Source organism: Camelus bactrianus, chromosome 23 (genome assembly GCF_048773025.1).
Source record: "Camelus bactrianus isolate YW-2024 breed Bactrian camel chromosome 23, ASM4877302v1, whole genome shotgun sequence".
Taxonomy (NCBI): domain Eukaryota; kingdom Metazoa; phylum Chordata; class Mammalia; order Artiodactyla; family Camelidae; genus Camelus; species Camelus bactrianus.
Window position 1 is genome coordinate 10,204,251 of NC_133561.1, and position 20,799 is coordinate 10,225,049.

At 38.2% G+C, this 20,799-nt stretch overlaps 1 protein-coding gene across 1 annotated transcript in view; it reads right to left on the reverse strand.

Annotated features, from left to right (window-relative positions):
- USH2A (usherin) overlaps window positions 1-20,799 on the reverse strand; it is a 642,834-nt gene that overhangs the window by 313,382 nt on the left and 308,653 nt on the right. Inside the window, exons 32-33 of the mRNA XM_074351610.1 lie at window positions 2,278-2,437; window positions 384-555 (exon numbers count right to left, since the gene is read on the reverse strand). Coding sequence (XP_074207711.1) covers window positions 384-555; window positions 2,278-2,437 — 332 coding nt within the window. The remainder of the gene's footprint in view (window positions 1-383; window positions 556-2,277; window positions 2,438-20,799) is intronic.

The following is a 20,799-nucleotide window of genomic DNA, read 5'->3' on the forward strand; positions in this document are numbered from 1 at the left end:
GTTTTTCAAATGAATACAAGCCCTATGGGGAAATAACCTTATTAATCCAAGAATGTTTTTTAAAAAGCCCTCAACAATTATGACATTCTATAAATAGTAAAAAAGAAATAATTTCCGATAATCCCAAATTAGATTTGGAAAATCTAGTGATTCAGATTATTATTATTATTATGTTGTTTTGCATAATGTAAAATAAATACGTAGCTATCAGGTCCGCAGAATTATCATTTTGCATGTGAAGTGAGTTTTCAGTGTAAATAGCAATACATGAGATTTTCGTGTCTTTTTTTTTTTTAAGTGAGGGATGGAGAGAAGATAAGGGAAAAAAAAATAAAAGGGAAGCAATGCGGGCAGAGGAAGTGATAAAAGGGCAGTGAACTTACTCCCAGCTTGATGAGATATTTACTACCAGGGAGAAGGTGTTGGAGCACATGATCCTGAAAAAGTTCCGTACTGTTGTAGATGACATCCCAAACTGTAAAATCATGCGTGTGATTTGAAATATATAACACATAGCGCTCCAGAATTCCATTTACTTTTCTTGGCTGTTTCCACCTGGGAATGGAAAAATACAGTATTATTACCATCATACTTTCAAGTCAAATCTGAAATGTGCAGGATTTTCTTTTAATTGAAATAGAGTTGATTTGCAATGTTGTGTTAGCTTCTGGTGTATAGCATAGTGATTCAGTTAACACATATGTATATTCTTTTCCATATTCTTTTTCATTATAGGTTATTACAAGCCATTGAATACAGCTCCCTATGCTATACAGTAGGACCTTCTTGTTTACCTATTTTATATATAATAGTTTGTATGTGTTAATCCCAAACTCCTAATTTATCCCTCCCACCCCCTTTTTGCCCTGGTAACCATAAGTTTGTTTTCTATGTCTGTGAATCCATTTCTGGTTTGTAAATAAGTTTATTTGTGCCATCCTTTTAGATTCCACATATAAGTGATATCATATATTAGTCCTTCTCCGTCTGACTTACTTCACTGAAATATGCAGGATTTTTAAAGGACACATATGAACTTGGATTTATGCCACTATAAGGGAACACAATGAAAGCTCAAAAGTGATTCACGTAAAAAACCCAAGTAGTATTAAATGTTTATTGTGCCTCTTCTCTAGTTACTTATAATTTTAATTTGCTAATAATAAAAAAATGTGCGAGTGAACATTTGATTTTGAATTTAAACCATAGAACAAAAATGTGGAGAAGCAGAATGTCTGAGAACTTATGAGAAATGGGAGGGAGACAGAATTACATAATTTTCAGGACATAATTGTCTTGAAAAATGCAGCAGACTAACAGAGTTAAGATGCAACTACAGAATGCAGAAAAGTTGAGGATTGCAAGGTCTGAAGTCATCCAGTAAGACTTCTTAAATGAGGTGACACACTACCTGGATACACAGGACTGTACACTGGAGAGACGGATTGGACCTGGGTGGCAGGAGGAAAAGTAGAGGGTAGTCCAGATGAGGGTTACAAGATGTTAGTGGAAATGAGCAGGACAAGTTGTGGAGTAGACAGAAATTGGTAAATCGAGAAATAACTACAGTAGCAGGAACTCTTTTAAAGAAATGTGGGTTCAGCTTGGGACATGCTAAAAGCCCCTAAGAGAGTTAAACTTCAAACTATGGGATATAAATGATAATTTTTTAGCTTGAATGAATCATAATTTATTCAGTTCAAACTTTTCTTCTACAGATGAGAAAACTGACACCAAGCACAAGTAAATGCAAACAAGTATCAAGCAGTGGGAAGAGAAGTCTACTACGTTTTAATTCAGTGCTGCAATAAACCTGGCACCTCATGTATTAAGAAATGGGTAACAAACACCAACATCAAAGATAATCTGAACGTGCCAATGGGTAAAAGCTTTCTGACTTCAACTGCACTGGAACGAGACAATCCTATCTTATAGTCAAAAAGAAAATATATATTGACACTAACTCCAAATCATTATAAATAATGCCTAACATATAAAAAGCCCAAGGCTGTCATGTAAGTGGTCAGTTTTTCCCTTTCTGAAGTTTGCACGGAATTTGCGCGTGCGTGTGTGTGGCTCAACCTGATTGCATAAAGACAAAATGGAAATTAAGTTGGCAAGTGATAATCAAAGGTTCCCAGAACCACTGAACTAATCACTTCTATGCATTTAATCACAATAAAATTAATTTTTTTTTGTCACAAACCCTTCCCTTGATTGAACTCACTGAGATTCTTGCATGAACTAGCATGTGACAGCGGCAATGTTTTTACTTACTGTACGTATATAGTTCTAGAATCCAGGACGGTCAGCATTGGGGAATCCACGTGTTCCGGTGGCAGCTGTGCCGTGTACAGAATGACTAGGGAACTGTTGGTACATCCCACGGGTGTGCAAGCACTGAGTACAAACTGGTGGGGCGTAAATGCCACTAAATCTAGGGGGTGGGAGAAATAAGACTTTATTTTCCATCATACTTTTCATTCAGGAGATCTCACTTATCCTCTACTTTCCCACTCAGAACTCTTACAGTGAAGCTTAAAATAAGAATCAATAGCCATAAAAATCAATAGTAATAAAATAAAGGCTGTTTTATCCTTTAAATATACGATAGTTATTTTTAAATAGACAAGTGTCAGTCAAACTCTTGGTTTAACTTTTTCTTTTAACAATTTGATTGTTTCCTTGATGGTCTGTGACTAGGTAAATCGTTTTCTGAGTTTAGAGTTTGTTCAAGGGCTGTGTTAAAAAATAAATAAGACATTTAAATTATTTTTAAAACATATTCGAAGACAACAGGACTTGCTTTTGAAATGCAAATACATAGCTTATATAATAACTTTGCTCCTGTAATTCCTTTTGCTGAATTCCTTTTTTCTCTTGTCCACCTGACCGACTATGTATTATTTGACCTTCAAGTTGTCCAGGCTCAGTGCAAATGCCAATTTCTCTTAAGATTTCGCTAATACATCTGCCGTGCCCCCAGCACGAGGTGGACATTTATTCTCTCCTTTGTCTCGCGGGCTTTTGCACCTACTCTTAGCATAGCCCTTACAACATGGTGCCATCATGACCTGTTTACATGACTATCTGATCCATCAGACTGAACACTGCAAAAGAGGTAAGGATGCTATGCTCATTTTGCATCTTCAATATCTCGCACGATGCTTGGCACATTGTAAGTTTGATATAGGGTCAACCAAATGAAGAGAGAATTAATGAACGAGATGATCTAGATATAGCAAAGCTAGGTGTGGAAGATGATCAAGATAGTGGGGTGGTACCCTAGCCAGAAGTAATTTCTCCCTCCCCTGAACTTCCCTAGTACTTTATACTTGTCTGCATCTCTCATAGATACCACATTCCCTTGCATTAGAATAAAGTAATCTGTAATTCAATTCCAAATTACACTAATTCAATTCCGAAATACCCCGATTACTTCATTTGTAAAGGTACTCGATAATTATGTTGTTGAATAAATCTAAGCAAAGTTCAGTCGATTTTACGAAGATTTCAACAAGTCACACTTTTATACAACCAGAAATAATCATTATTTGGGGGAATATTTTTGAAATAAGGTAGTCACATGTAAGCAACACATCTTAAAGATCATTAACCTTGAACCATTACAATTTCATGTTTAAAAGATGAATGAAATGCATCCTAATTCAGGGAAATAGATTTTGGATTGCATTGCATTGCTAGCGAAAGTAAACTGGAATAAGAACACTCTGATTTTCATGCAAAGTATAATCAATTGGCTAAACATGTAGGTCATCAGAGAAGAAAGGCAAAAAAAAAATTTTTTTTACACTAAATATAGTTACTGTAGAACAAAAAATGGTGCTCAAGAAGAGACTGGCAGTGCTTTTGATTAAGGCTTGTTTGCTTCACAACTTCATCCTACAGGTAATCAACGGTACCAGGCTGAGTGGGTCACCCCCACGTGGTGGGAGCAGAAGGCAAGTTGCAAGGATACTTTGAAGTTGGTGCTGGAACAGCATGACCTTGCCAGCGACTTCTAAGAGATGGTAGGACCAGCTATCCTATGTTTGCACAAGTCAGACAGGACTGGGGTACTTTCATTTGAAAATTCATTCTATGAAACTTATGATGTTAAAAAAATGCTACTAGATGGTGCTAAAAAAAAAAAATGAGAACAGTGGCCTCATATGCTACCAATAGAGTAAACTATTATTTACTGTGTGAAAACTTCATGTAAAAAAAAAAAAAAAAAATCAGGTCCTACTAGTGGTCCCAATCTTGACCAAAACTAGAATGCATTAATATGCTAACATGTTATATCTGCCATTTCCCTGTTTCTGGCATCTTCTTCAGGTTCTCAGGAACTTGGTGACCTTGGCCTCTCATCTCTCCCATAGGTCTGAATTCCTTACATTCCTGAGAAAGGGAAGCTGGGGATTTGACTCTAAATCCAGTTTCAGGAGCAAAACCAAGGAGGGCACGGAACCTAGAGGGAAGGGGGAATTCCTGATGGGTAAGTCAGTGCAATTAGGGAACAGCTGTAGTATTTGAACTTGAGAATAAGCTATCTTTTCTGAAAGAACATGCCCCAGCCAGAAACTGTATTCAAGGGAGTGACACCAAGTGACCTTGGAATATTTTGCATGAGAATCTCTCCTACCTATACCTGTGTCTTAGTCAGCTGCAAAGCAGACTGGGTGCTACAGTGTTCTTTGGCCTGTGAACTCTTTGTGCTGGAACAGTCTTCTTGCTTTCTTACATTCTAGCTTGTTGAGAGCAGGGACTTGGCCATCTAGTTTGTGGCTGGTGAAGAAGTCATAGCATTCCAAGGTGGCTTGATACTTACTTGTGTGTGTTTGCTGGGACAGACTTGCGTATCTGGGAGTCCTGAGTTCTCTCCAGCTGGTGGGGTCAGAATACACCCTCATAGGATCACCACATCACAGTATCTCCTTATCACAGAATGCCCCACTCTCTTTCACACTACAGCCTCCATGCTTTGAAGCTGACCTTGATCACCTAACTCCTAAATTCACCCGGAATATCTGCCTTAAATGAGAATAGCCTCCCATAGCAATTAGTTCCAGGGTTACTGTCTGTGCCTGGATTCTGCTGTGACAAAATATCCTCCTCCACAGACTGGGAAGCGTCCATTACATGATGGTCAAGACTTGGTAAGACCAGGATGAGGAAGTGAGTGTGCTTAGAAACGTTGTATCACTAGAGAGGGCCAGGATGACTGGTGAGCCCGGGCTGAAACAGAAAACATCAAACCTGGGAGGAAAACAAGATTATGGTGTCCTGGAAGTTAAGCGAGGCAAACATTTTAAGGGTGACAGTTCAAATAAGAGGAGGACTAAAAACTGACTACTGAGTTTAGCAACATGGCAGCCACTGGTGTCTGTGCAGTAGCAGTTTCAGTAAAGTTACGGGCGTCAAAGCCTGACTCGAGTGGGTTTAATGAGGGAATGAGAGAAGAAGAGTTACACATAGTGAATATAACCACCTTTTTTCAAGAAGTTTTGTTGTAAAGGAAAGTAGAAAAGTGAAACAACAGATGGGAGGCAAGTAGAGTCCAGAGAAGAATTTTTAAAATAATTAAATGAGATAAAAAAAATTATATCCTGATGGGAGTGATCCAACAGAGAAGACAGAACTGGTAACGGATCAAAGAGGAGAGAATCGCTGGAACTTTGTCCTTGAATACGTGAAAGGCTGGAACCAAGTATGAAAGTGGAGGGTTTGTGCTTAGAAGGAGCAGGACAGAAATTCTATAGCAACAGAAGGGAAGGCAGACTGCGTGGGCGCAAATCCTGGTAGGTGGGTAGATGGTAGCGGGCATGTAGGGGGAATTATAACTGCTTCGATTTCCTCAGTGAAGGAGGAAGCAAGACCGTTAGTCCAGAGTGATCTTTTGCTTCCCCAGAGTAACACCCTACAGTGGCCACATGATGCTCTTAGCATGAAATCTACCAGTGGTCAGTGAGATCCTACTTGACTTGACACATGCCTCCCACACACTGGACATTTCTGTTCCTCCAACATTACAAGCTCACACCTCCACACCTTCACTGGTGCTGCTTCTAACTAAAACCTATTTTCTTCTTCTTTGTACTTGGCTGAATTTGTGTCGTCCTACAGGCTCATCCTCCTCTGAGTGGTCTTTCTTGATAATCTCACAGCGTGGCCACCACCATCCGTCCCCAGGTACTCTCTGTCATGTCACCTTGTTTAGTTACTTACCGTAATTACCAGAACATGTCAGAAACTGCCTTGTTATTTATTTCTTGTCTTTGTGTCCCTCCCGGGAGGATATAAACTCTTTGAGAACAGAAAGACATTTTCCGTCATGTTCACCAGAGTATCTCCAGGATTGGTGTGATGTTTAATTAACAATAGTTTTACTTGAATAAATGAATGGGCAAGATCAGAGGGAGACTTCTATGTCCCTTCCCCAGATTGCCAAAATTTTCTCAGAAATAGAGAAACGTCTAAAAATCTCCAAGGATCTACTGAATACAGATTGCCAGATCAATGGAGGATCTGTAACTGAGATAAAGGTGATTTGCTAGTAAAAAAACAAGAAAAAGCTAAGTTGTTCTTGTCTGAATGCCAAAATCTAATTCTCAAACATGAATACTTCATAAAAAAAATAAGACATACACCAAAACACTAACATTGGTTTCTTAGAATGAAGGCATGTGGATGATTCAGATTTTATTTATATTTTGGTTACATATAGTTTTCAAATTCTATGATTTACATGTATATACTGGATGGCGAAAAGACAGCCATGGTTTACCAGTATCAATTCATCATTTAATAAAATGTATGTCCAAGACCCAGTTGACACATGCCCTGTTACACTTCCTGGGTCATACATCTCCTGTCCTCAATGACTTCAGCATTGGCTCAGTTTTCTTTTCAATCATAATCCCTTTTTTGGCACCTCCAGCATCCTCAGGGATGACTCATCTCTGAATCTGGCTTCACTTTAACTTCCTCAAATGTAATGCCCTTCACTTCTGCTTCATTTATTCCACATTCAGCACAGTTATACACACTACCGGATCATCTTTGGAACTATTTCCACGATTCTTAATCTAAAAGCTTCCCTCTCTGACCACAAACGGGTAAATTCACACCACTTCTGCTGGTCACAACACAATCAGCCCTTTGCCACCGCACAATGTCCAGCCTCTCAGCACCTTCTTTCTAGAGTATTCACATATTTGTGTCTTCCTTGCTGTGCTCTTTGATCGCCTGTCCCAAAGCCATACTCTGCGGGTCCCTAGAGTTTCCCACCTCCCCGTTTCGTCCTGTATCTGCCCTCCCAATTCCTAGCTCTGGATAAATCTCATCATCTTATTTCTCTGATACTTCTCATATTTCCAACATGCAACTGACAGCACTGCTGAACATACTGAAAGAATCGACCATGGTTTTAGGTTTTCTAATTCGAATTGGACCTGTCGCACTCCTCAGCAACAACTCTCTTGTTATCTTGTTTCTCCCTTCACTGTACTGATCTTTTTTTTTTTTTTTTCTCCTTTCATGGTTTGGCCAGTTCTCTGGAGGAACCAAGGAGGGTCTAAAATTGTGGTCCTCAGGTAAATCACCCCCCTCTGAGCTATCTGTGCCGAGGGAGCCAGATCCACATGGTTGTCATATTAACCCATGTCTTTCTTTATTCTGCTCTTCCCTACTCCTGACCCCGTGTCTTCCCCTCATTTAAATTTCCCTCCATTAAACAAGTTCACAATTTACCTATAAGATAACTACTGTTAATGAAACAGAATGTGTGTGGTCAGGAAGCAGAAAGAGGACCCTCCTGGACACAGGAAGTAGAGAGAGACCTCAGGGTGGGAGAAACAAGAAGTGCACAGCCCCTTCTCCTCTGCACCTCAGATTTCTCATGTTGATGGAATAAGAAGGAAGAAGAAAGAAATGTGCAGGCTCTTGGGAGGAGGGGCTCTGACCCCGGTTTCCAAGCTAGAGTCCCAGGGAGGAAATAGACTCCCGCAAAAGAAAAGACTTTGGTGTCTGTGGGTAGACAAGCCCACAGGAAACTAAGCAGAGATTTCAGTTTCCCAACTGTGACACAGAAGTAACGGAGAGACCTCCTAGATCTGAGGCGTCATCTCAAGAGTGAGTGGTGCCTCTGCACAGAGGAGGAAGGCACCATGGATGGTCACACTCTAAATACGAAGAAACTATGTAAGACCCTGGAAGTTTTCACACCATCAGGGGAGACAGGGGGACCCCTGACTGTAATTCATTTCCTACTAACTAAATTGTATGGGAGTAAAGTCAGATATTAAGTCAAGCTGTAGAAATAAAGACACAGATATTCACAGAAACAGAGGTGTAGCTAGATGTCTTACTGACCAAGATTTATCAAAATTCCATGATCAACTGGCCCTTCATTTATGCTTATGATGACCACATGGCCAATATTTTCAAACCTTTGTGGAATGAATGTTTTCTCTAATTTTTTCAGGAAAATTAATTCACACACACAAAATGCTCTGTTAGGTCAGATATTTGCTTTGGGAAATCTGATTGCTATGCCTTTGTTGCAATAGGAATTGAGGGTTTTCTTTGGATTCTGGAAAATATAAAAACTGCCCACTCAACAGTACCAAGAAAGCCAGTCTGATTAAGTAGCTTTCTTGACTTCTGAGGCATTTTTATGCCTCTACTGTCCACCCCAAACCGGATTATCCTCAATGTATTTCCATAAGAAGATGAAGTGTCACTGGTGTCCTCTGAATAATGAGGCAAGAAAAAAAGGCGGGGATAGAACCTAACATGATACATGGGGGAAGGGGCTGCACAGGTGACCTGACTGGGGAATCCTGGGTGAAGGTGGGGGGAGACGCCGAGGACAACAGAAAGGGAAATGAGAGAAAGGAGAGAAGAGGAGGCAGCATCAGGTTGGGGGAAAGGGCCAGCTGCGTAAAAAGGAAACAAGTGCAATGGGTTTGTTGTTGTTGTTGTTGTTTTTTAAGAATCAGTCAAAAAAACTGAAAAAGAGGGTTCCAGCAGAAACAGGCTAAGGCATTCTTTGGGAATGAAGCCATAAACAAAGCCACCAATTTAAAATTTAAAGCAATGAGGGAGCTAATGATAATTCTCTCCTCCCTGCCTAACGGCAGCTGATTTGGTCACATGTCTGCACAGACGTGATTCGGTCCTGCAAGGGCCGTGTAATGGATCAACGGATTCAAACACCACAGGTATGCACACAAATCTGAGTCAGTTAGTGGGGGGGGGGGGCTCCTAAAAGCATAAGGCCACTGTTTGTCAGAGCCCCTTAGCAGCAAGATCTTGTTTCCCATTTGCTTGATTGCATCATTTGCATAAGATCAAACACCAGGAGGAGTTGTGGACGGGGAGAAACAGATCGCTCTAATACACATTAGAAATGGATCCACAGGCATTGTCCTGAGCCGTGTTACAAGGAGATGCATCCCAGTGCATGGAAACCTCCTGGATTACTGTCAAGTAAACTATAATTTACAATTCTGGCCATGAATTATATGCTATTTTACGATTCATTTCATGCTGTCGTTCAGATAATTTCATTGATCTCAACTGACAAAAATGAACCAGTAAGCAGGCAATGATTTTCTTCTCAACTTCCGGTGTAAACTGAGGGATGTATCTCTTCCTGTTGGTTTCTCCCATCAGAAAATTAAAAAGCAGTTTTTGCTTCCTTATCATCTGCTGCATGTCCTCAATTTTTTTTTTCCTGATAACTTCCTAGTATTATTTCACAAAGGAAAAAATACAGTTTTTATCCTGATTTTTCTCTCTCCACTCTGCACATCCTTCCCTCACATCATCACCTGGATGCTTAAAAACGTGAGCACCATCCAGGCAGTCCCTGACCCCATCGTCTGACGTTTGGTATTCCAACTTGAGAACCAGTGCTAAGTCATGGTTCGGTGAGGACACATCTTAGGCGGCAGACCTAAGAGGTGGTGTGTTTTCCACAGATGTCTGGGAAGCACTGAGCTATGCCAGGGTGCTCGCAGTAGGTCAGCGCGCGTTCGTCTCTTCCACTGTGCAGCCCTTGCTCCCCAACTGCCTGCTCAGCTTTTTGCTTCCAGAAAAATCAGATTCTGACCTTTTAATTAATAAAAACAGAGGCTCTCTTGAGTCTGAACATCGCTGCTCTTCCGCTCCTCACAGAAACCTTACCTTGCAACACGCTTCTCTTTGGCCGGGTGAGCGATTCCCCGCAGCCAACGTCCAGCCCTGCAATTTCAAACTAATTCACAGAGTGGGCATCCTTTTGCCCTGGTAAGGAGTCAGATATAAAACCACACCCAAACTATATGACTAAACACAACACACTTTCTATTCGTGCTTATATTTCTTATGTCATCAGAGAAATCCACATCCCTCCCTTTCACCAAAACCCTGTTCAAAGTGTATCTTACTTATGGAGCATCTCCCGATTTTCCTTGAAGTCTGCATAGTTTACACTCTATTTCGTTGCCCTTTTAACAAATGTCCCTTGTAAGCATCCTTTTCCCACTCAAGGGTAGTCATGGTGTTACAAACTGTTTGAAAACAAGGATTTGTCTTCTAGGCATCCCTTTCTGACTCCGAATACATTGAATAATCCTGATGGTTGAAGAGTAAAAACCTCATTGCAATTAAGACAACCAGAAATCAGGAGAGGAAAACAGGGTCCCTCCAGCAGGGAAGCAGCAGGTGGCATGCGTGCGGGGGGAGCCCAGCCTGCTGGGAGTTGTCAGTCACTGGTCTGTCTGTCAGTTGTGATAATGAGGGATGATGCTTCCTCATTTTCCTCTTTCTTCCCTGGCTGCTCAGAACAAAAGGCTTCCATGCAAAACTCCGTAGACTGACAGCAGTCTTTGCCAGCTGTCTTCCAGTCTGACTTCGGAGCCTCTCTAATATTCCATTTGTAATAAATCACAGTTTATTCAGCCCAAGGTTGTTTTTCTTGGTTACTCTTATAATAATACAACCCTAGAGCAGTATGACCCCTCCCTTCCCCGCCCACTTCCCTGTCTACACACACGTAATCACTAAAGTCTCACCTCTACTGTGCCTCTGGACAGTGAGAGGTAGAAAGGTAGAGTTAGGAAGTCAGTATCTGGCTTTCAATTTTCATAAACGCTTTTCACTCACAAACCAGAGAGAAAACAGAGACAATATTCCAGGAATATAATCTGGAAAACTTTAGTCATGTAACTTAGCTAAATATTTCTTGCAAAACTGGGGAATTCAGGTGGGTGTTTGCTACTGTTATATTCCTTAATAACGCATGGGGGTTCTCTTGCAAGAGGCAGAGATCATCGCGAGACTGCAGGTGAAGGTGATGAGCAAGTGAAGTATGAGTATCAGAACCAATGAGACTTATTTGTATTAATGAGATCTGCGAAATTTTGAGAATTTCAAAATTTGAAATTTTAAATCTATCTATATCTATGCATATCCAGCTATCTATCAAAAAGGAGATAGCATTTAAATTGGTTTTAAGGCAAAGGAGACAGAGGGAGAAGACCTCCTGGAGAGGGAGAGGTGGCAAAAGCACTGCTGGAGAATAATTCAGTACCAGCTGGGTGGGAAATGTTTAGCTTAGGTCAGCAAAGTTCAGTTTAGCTCCGGCACCAGACACATGAAAGAAGTAACGGAAATAATGCTACAAAGATCGGCCAAGGCCAGCTTAGGAAGGCTACAGGATTCCAGGCTGATAACTTCGTAGTGATGATGCAGTGGACCCACATACAGCAGGGCTGGGGGTTAGGAAACCTTTGTCTATTTTCAGCTCTGCGGTTAGCTGTCTGCGTGAAATTTGGCACAACACTTGCCCACATTGGCTCTTGGTTTCTTAATCTATAAAAAGAGAAGTTTCTGTTAGATGCTCTCAAAAGTTACACTCTCTACTGAATGTCTATTTTTTTCAAGGAAACTTGGCATGCAGAATATTGTGATACAACTTCATGCTGTATAGTGCAGGGAGCTACATTTGATAGCTTGTCATAACTTATGGTGCTAAAGAATGTGAAAATGAATGTTTGTTCATGTATGACTGAAGCATGTTGTACACCAGAAATCGACACAACATTGTAATCTGGCTATACTTCAACAAAATACACACACACACATACACACACATATATACAGAGAATATTGTGATAGAAGTTTTTACTTCTTGGATATTTGCTCTAATAGTTACAGAGGTTTGAAGAAGATCACTTATTTAACTCACCATAAAATGCCCTCGCAATTTTAATTTGGAATGAAATGCTTAGCAAATTGTCCTGCGTATAAGAAGAGAATATGCAAAATGAGCACCATGGATGTGCAGAACTTAAACTGTAATGTTAAGGTGAAAATAAATACATTAAAATTATGCTTCTACATCAACCTGTAAAAATACAATGCATCGTAAGCAACCACTGCATTTTTAGAAGCTGATGAAGTCTTCAATGTGACAGTTAGACGTCGGTTAGCCCAATATAAAGCTTTCACTGAATTGTCTACCTTTGAATCATTTCCATAGAATGACAGGTTTTTCTCTTTCAAAACAGCAATTTCCAAAGAACAGTCTGTTGACGTTCCTTCAGAAAAAAACACTTATAAGTGTTCACACTATGACAGCGTCTTTTTTTCCTGAATTAATCAATATTTTACTGATGATTTTTTTAAAGTAGTATATGTGTTAACTTGGGTAGGCTATGTTGTCCACTTGTTTGGTCAAAGACTAGTTAAGGTGTTCCTGTGAAAGTATTTTTTAAGTAACATTAACACTTATTATCAGTTGATTTTAAATAAAGGAGATTACTTGCCACAATGTGGGTGGGCCTCATCCAATCAGTTGAAAGCCTTATGAGTAAAGACTGAGATTTCCCAAATAAGAAATTCTGCCTCTAAATAGCACCATAAAAATTCTGCCTTAGTTTCCAGCCTGCTGGTGTGCCCTGTGGATGTTAAACTCAAGGATGCAACACCAACTCTTCCTTGGGTCTCTTGTCTGCTGAGCTGCCCTACAGATTTCAGACTTCTCAATCATCTGAGCCAAGTCTTTAAATTAAAAATTGTTTTTCTATCTCTATCTGTCTTTTTTTATCTCACCCTAATACAGCATCTTTAATACTTCATAAAAGGAGGACCCCAACTGGAGTGTAAGATATATATAGACTTCTTTAGGCATATGTGACAGAGTAGGTGGCCAGCACTGTGCATGAGAACTGGAGAGCAGCATTCTTGGCACTAGGGGTGAGTTGGCAGTCATGGAAAGAGGGAACAAATGTGTGTGTACTGTGGATGCAGAGGTATCTGAATCCTCAGAAGAACTCATGATAGGGCCCAACAGAAGTCTGCCTGTATTGAGAACTGGGAAACATTCTGAATACTTGAATGAGAGAAGAAGCCAGGCATGCTTTCTCAGAAGAGAGAGCATATTTTAAGAAAAGCCTTGTGTATGTTTACTCAGATGTCTTCCAGTGAAGAGTAAGAGCAAAAAGACCTGTTCTGTTAAATTCTTTAAGATCCTGGAAAGCATTCAGTATTCCTTTAGGACTCACTGAAGAAAGAGTTAATGCAAAGAAGAAAGCCTTTCTCTTACCTCCACTTTTAATACAGCCTTATGTAGCTATGGTACCGGGAGGGTGAGAACACCCATGCACAATGGGAGGGGAGTACAGGATCCAGCTGGGACAGCCCTACCTGGCAGAGCAGTCCTGGTGCCCACCTGGCCTAGGGGATCTAAGGTGGCCCCTGCCGGAAAACTACTCCAGCTGGCACAGCTGTGGGAGAGACTTAGGTGCCTGGTGGAGTGTCAGAGGAACAAGAGCAGTGCTCCTGATGCCCAGATGATGCTTATCCAGATCAGGGCCATGGAACTGCCCTGTGCATGGAGTTACTAGGGCACTTGGTCAGTTGGTGTCTGGCTTGATCCTAAATACATGTAAGAAAACCCATAGGGCTCCCCAGAAAGGCATGCAGATTAGTTTGCAGGAGGCAGAGATCACCTACTAGAGGTGAGGGCAATGAACAAATACAATACGAGTCTTACAGCTAATGAGAATTATCCATATATTCAGATTAATGAGATCTGTGAAAATCTGAGATTGAGCTAGCTAGCTAGCTAGCTAGCTAGCTATCCATCCATCCATCCATCCATCCACCTACCTCCTACCCACTCACCCATCTAGCCGTCTAGCCATCCATTAACTGACATCCACTTCAAAGTACAATCAATGGGTGCTCATTGTGTCAAACCTTGTGCTTTGGGACTCTGTATGTTTCTTAGATAAACAATGTTTTTAAAGCATGGACTCAGGAGAGGAAAGTGAAAATCTGTACAGTTTACAGATGATAAAAGACAGGAGGACTGGATCTTTCATTTTTTTGTTTAACCCTAAAACAACCTCCTCTCCTTTTCCTCTCAAAGACTGTTCAAAACGAAAAACCAAACCAAACCAACAAACAAAAAAACAGATTAAGACATGGTCGATGACCTTGAGGAAAGAAAATAACAGAATCTCCTTTGGGTAGTAAGATAGACAGACACACATTAACCCTACTTTCCAAAAATTAGAAAATATGGTATAATGATACAGCTGCAAGACAGTATGTCTAAATCCAGGACAGCTTGGCTACACCTAATACAGCAAAAAAATGTACATTACTATTATATTTATGTGTAAATCAACTAAAACAATACCTGACATAGAATAGCATTTACTGTTAATTAGAAATAATGTTATTTATATAGTACTTTGCATTTTCCTAGTCTTTTTCATAAAACTAGTTATTTACATTTTGGGGGTAACTATATGTATGCAACATATTAAAATATTAAACTAGTACACTACAAAAAAGTACAAAATGAAAAGCAAAAGTCTCCTTTACATTTCCAATTAATAATTCTTAAAATTTTAAACACTGGGATAAGAGACTTGGAAACAAACCAAAATTGTGACGTCGGATTTCACTGGTAAACCCTGTTACTAGCTGCACCTGAGTTTGGTTAATAGCCATATGATCAATTTCCTTTTATTTTTCAATATATAGTTGCTACTGTGTAAAGCTAAGACTCATTACAGAAGCAGGAAGGCAAAGCTTTAAATACTATCATATGCCATGATCTTCAGTGCAAAGAAATGAGAAAAAATAACAGGAGCGAAGAGAAGGAATCAGCAAAGACTTTGGTTCAAGTCTGCAGTCTTGATTTGGGTAAACATGAGAGAATCACTGAAGATTTAGGCCACAGTTTCGTCACTTGTTAAACAACAGCATGTTATTTGTAACATCTCTACCTATAATTATTGCGAAGATAAAATAAGGCAAATAGCTATAAGGCATCTTTTAAAGGAGAATACATTACACAGGTAAGACAATTTTAAACCATCAGCAACAGAGGAGGCTAGCTGATTCTTTATTTAGATGCACTCTCACTAATTAATGCCCATAAATACTTTTAAAATGTTTAAAGATTATACTGTATAGCACAGGGAAATATATACAAGATCTTGTGGTAGCTCACAGCAAAAAAGAACGCAATAATAAATATATGTATGTTCATGTATAACTGAAAAATTGTGCTCTACACTGGAAATTGACTCAGTATTGTAAACTGTAACTCAATAAAAAATGTTAAAAAAATAAAAAATAAAAAATAAAAATGTTTAACATGTAATTATCTAAAGATCAGATAAAATTTTTCAGCTAAATCCAAAATATATAGTTGATTTTGGGGAAAGGAAGTGTATTTTGTCATTTATTTCTTTATTCATTCCACAAATATTTGTTGGGTCTCTGCTACACATGTCTACTATGTGTTTTATGTGCTGTGACACAGCAGGTAACAAGATGTGGGCAAGATATTTTCAGATACCTCTTTTGAATTACACATTGCTTTGGGTTAGGTTTTTCAAATTGCAGAGATGCTATGTTTCCTCTGGTATAGATATTTATTATATACCAATGATCCCAAACCACTTTAGTTTATTCAATAAATTACAATGTAAAATGGTAAATGATTTGAGAAGAATATTGATGCAAAATTACAAATGATGGTGCCTCTTTTGCAATGAAGACTGAGATACTTATAAGACGAACTAATTCAGGGAAGAACTAAAGTTCCACTGATTAACAACAATTTACAGTGAGGACGTTAGCACCAAAACACTTACAGACACAAAACTGAAGATAATATATTACCATTAATATTTTACTAATAGCCTCCAAATGCTCATATTTTTAGGCTCCTAGTTTTTCATCATGATACAGTAAATCACATATAAAATAAATTATGAGAGCACTGATAAAATACAAACCCAGGTATGTGTTTACATACGCTACTCTATCCATCAAAGAGAAGGAATTAATATGTACCTGTTTAATTTGTCTTAGAGCCATCATCTCTTTGTCTCTTTATATTTGGTGAATAGCTTCACTATCACTGAAATTATAATGAAATTTTCTCAGACTTTTCATGGTAGTAGTTTTATAAAATTTTTTTTCCTTAATTACACTGAGAAATGTTCCTGAAATATCTTGATTAATGTTTGGTTAATGTTACCACTTATGAGCTAGTTTTATTTACAGCACATGTTTTAAAATCATCTCTTTACAGTGATAGATTGAAGTACAGCTGTCATTAAAACAAAATACTAGAAAAAATATGAAAGCCAAACTTCAATTTCTATAAAACATTTTTTCAGAGGAAGAATTCAATAGATGATGAATTTGAGAAATGCCTACTCAAAAGTTTGTGGGAGTTCAGTTTACACTAGAAGTATGTAGCTTCATGGAAAACATTTATTTGATTTATATTTTAAAAACCAAGCTTAACTTTATAGCAGTGATTCAGAGGAGAGGGAAATCTCTTAAAATTATCTATATAGTCTTTCCAACACCCAGAGTTCCAACCTAATAGAATTTATGACCCTCATCCTCTTGATTTTTGCATAATAGAGCTAATCCCTCCACATGAAACAGATATTCAAACATTTGCATACTTGGTAGTATATCCCTAGCAGTGGCTGGACTTGCATACATTTCCACAATAGGGTGGAGAAAACGGCGGGAGGGCAGTACAAGAATATCATCTTGAAAAACAGGCTTTAAAAGTTGGGTTATATAAAACAAACTTTCCTGAACTCTACTGGAATTTTTTTTTTAACTTGAACTCTTTCTCTACTCTTCTATGTTTGACTGCAACTAGGAGGTATAACCAACGCGGGGTGGGATTTTCAGTCAAGCAAGTAAGACGCCTGCATCTAAGTCGTAGGTCATTCACTAACACTCATCTGAAGTTTCTCACTCATTGTAAAACAACTATTTTATGTTGAAATTATATAGTCTTTTAGTTCTGGTTACATGGAACTGAATTACATAACTCCTTCGAAAGTTTCAAATTGTCGATCAATTTTTGCGTCCTTTAATATAATCGAATGAGTCATATTTATAGCCACGGGATGGTATGTCTCAGGGGTATGGCACAAATTGTGTGCTTATGAGCTTTGCATCATCTATGTATCTATGTGACACAGAGAAATAAAAAGCAAACATTTACCCAATGTATGTCAAGCACTGGGGTCATGTGTCACTTTTCTGATACCAACCAACTTGTCTGTCAGTCTCAGATAAAAGAGTCAACCCCTGAACATCCCTCTGAATACCTATCGGCATCCTGGAAAATTAACCAGAAAATAGTATCTAGTTTTGACATAAGTGAAAAAATTGATTTCTTCATTCTGAAGCATTCTCTGTTGTTCTTTTCCTATATGCATGCACCCTTCCATATCTTCAGGATAGAATGAAAGATACAGTTCCTGCCCTCAAGGCACTCACAACCCAGTGAGAAAGCAACTAAGTCAACCAATAATAATTCTGGTAGAGCAGGCTACATGATGTGAGAGACAGGAACACACAGAGGAAAACTGTAAAACACATGTCTATGAGCACCAGGTCAGTCCTGAGTCAACTATTTGTATTTGTGTATTGTACTTGCACGAATGGATGAACGAATGAATAAGTGAATGAATGAAAGAACCACAAATCAGCATTCTAGAAAATACTTTGTTCTAACATTCTTTAAGCTTCACTTCCTGAAAAAAAAGGAAGGAAAGAAGGGACGGAGGGAGGGAGGGAAGGAAAGAGGAATATGTGTCTATTGAATGTTCACTACCTTGGTGTACACAGTCACTGCAGACTATACCTACTGTTACGAGCTGAACTATGTCCCTCCAAAATCCATACATTCACTCCCTAGCCCTCAGCACCTCAGAAAGTGACTGTATTTGGATATAGGACCTTTAAAGAGGTTATTGCAATAAATGAGGCTGTTAGTGTGCGCCCTAATCCAGTTTGACCGCTGTTCTTACAGGAGGAATGTTGGATGCAAAGACTCCAGGGATGTACGGGCAGAGAGGAAAGACATGTGAGGACGTAGGCAGAAGGCGGCCATCTGCAAGCCAAGGAGAGAGGCCTCAGGAGAAACCAAACCTGCTGACACCCTCATCTTGGACTTCTAGCCCCTAACTTTGTAAAAAAGAAATAAATTCCTGTTATTCAAGCTACCCAGTCTGCTAGTCTGCCATGGCAGCTCTAGCAAACTCCCACTTCTGTGAGTGGATTTAAAGGATATATTATTCTTTCATGTCCATAATTAATTGAAATTGGAATGATATGAGGTCATACAGTCATAAAAATTCCAGTTTACACTGCATAACTTTTCATGACTGCCTCTGAACAAATGGCCCCTCTCTATCAATACTACACTCTGCAGACCCATATTTTCTACATTTAGCTCCTTGATTTATGAGTGTACAATATTAGACAGTTCCTATTTAACACAAGTAAGCTTGCTATAAATTTTAAAAACTAAAGCTAACATTTGAATAAGAGACATTTTAATTGACATGCTGTCTTTAAAAATACATTGATAACATGATGAAGATATGAATGTTGTACTAATATTTTGATACCACCGAATATTATTAATAATGTAATGGAATTTCTCATTATTCTTTTCCTTTAAACATAGCTAGTTGAGATTTGGGATTTAGGAGTCAGAAAGTTAGAGCACCAAAATTTTAGTCTTAGCTTTGCTATTAACTAGCTTTATGATTCCTAATAAATCAATTAAATTTTCAGAATCTCTATTTCCTCATCTACTAAATAGAAATAAAAGTGTTTAACGTTTATATATCATTAGGTAATTTAAAGGCTCATAGGAGCTGGTACATATGAAAATAGTTTGAAAGTACAAATTATCAAGAAAAACATCAGGAAAAAATTATCTGTACTTGGGGTGAAGAAAATCTAATTTTTTTAACCTAAGGGAGAAACTATGAAGGAAGGCATTTCTAGATTTGACTACAAGATTAAGCAAACATGACTTCATTTCAAAATCACCAAAAATGAGGTAAAAAAAAATGACAAATAGAAAAAAAAAGAATTATAGTGCCATGAACATGGTAAGCATATTTAATGAATGTTAAAAATATTTACAAAATAGGAAGAAGAATATGTCACTTTAAATAATGCACAAAAACATTTGGGGAGTTAATTTTAAGAAATTAGAAATGCATATATATAAAATGTTATATAAAAGGATGTTGAAATTGCAGTGTTTATAAAAGAGAAAAGTAAGAAATAATCCAATTATTGTAATGATTTGCTTAAATACATTTTGAAATATTTTAAAACACCATGCAGTCATTTAAAACACAGAAAAAATAACTTACTATCTTGGCATTATAATCACTATGTATTATAAAGTGGTAAAAGACTGTGAAATAGTCTGATCCAAAGTATATGTGTGTATCTCTGCATTAAAAAACAAGATTAGCAGATAGTACATGCCCAAGTCAAAATCTAACTAGTAATTGTCTCCGGTGGGTAAAATTGTGGGCAATTTTTTCCCATTTTTTTCCAAATCTTCTTTAGTATTTATAATTTACCATTTTGTAATAATTTTATTTTTAAATTGGACTTAGTTTTGAATGGACAATACATTTATATGCATGATACAAAATCCAAAAGATAGAAAGGAGCTTACATGAAAAGTAAGCCTCCCTCTACTCTTATTTTTCAGCTTAGCAATTATTACATGTTTATATGTACCTCCAGAAATCGCCTAAGTATGTGATCAAGCGTGCATGTGTTAGCAGAGCATAGATGTACTTTTCTGCACAAGTGCTGTACAACATACTTTGAAGATCCTATAGTATTGATAAAGATCTGTTCATTCTATTAAATGACTACACAGTATTTAAATGTACAGGTTAGTTATTAGCCACAACTTGTTTAACTAGTTGTCTCTTGCTCCTTAGGCTTTTCATTTATATTATATTACATTATACTATATTACATTATATTATATTGGTATGCATGTTTGCATAGGGTTAGAAAAGTCAGCAACTTTGGAACAATCTCAAGCATAATACAATGTAAAAGTCTTTGAGATGTTTGGGATACTATTTATTGCTATGTTTTGTTACTTCTATTAGTGTTATGTAGCCCCTGGACTTAAACTAGCTAACTGAAGCCAAAGTTAAAACAATGCTTAACTTAGGGCTTAAAGGTTCCATGAAGTTTACTGCTCTATTTTCAGCAATTCTTTTAGAGCCAGAAAATAATAGGTGATATTTTTAAATATATATGTTGAAACAACACAAATGAACAGAGAAAGGGCATTTAAGCTATTTAGACTTCAGCTGCAAAACTGACACCATGGGTGTAATGCATTGCTAATGGTAGTAGGAGGGCTCTGAGATGTCCTATTTAGGTGACAGAGATCAAGAGATGAATGGGCCT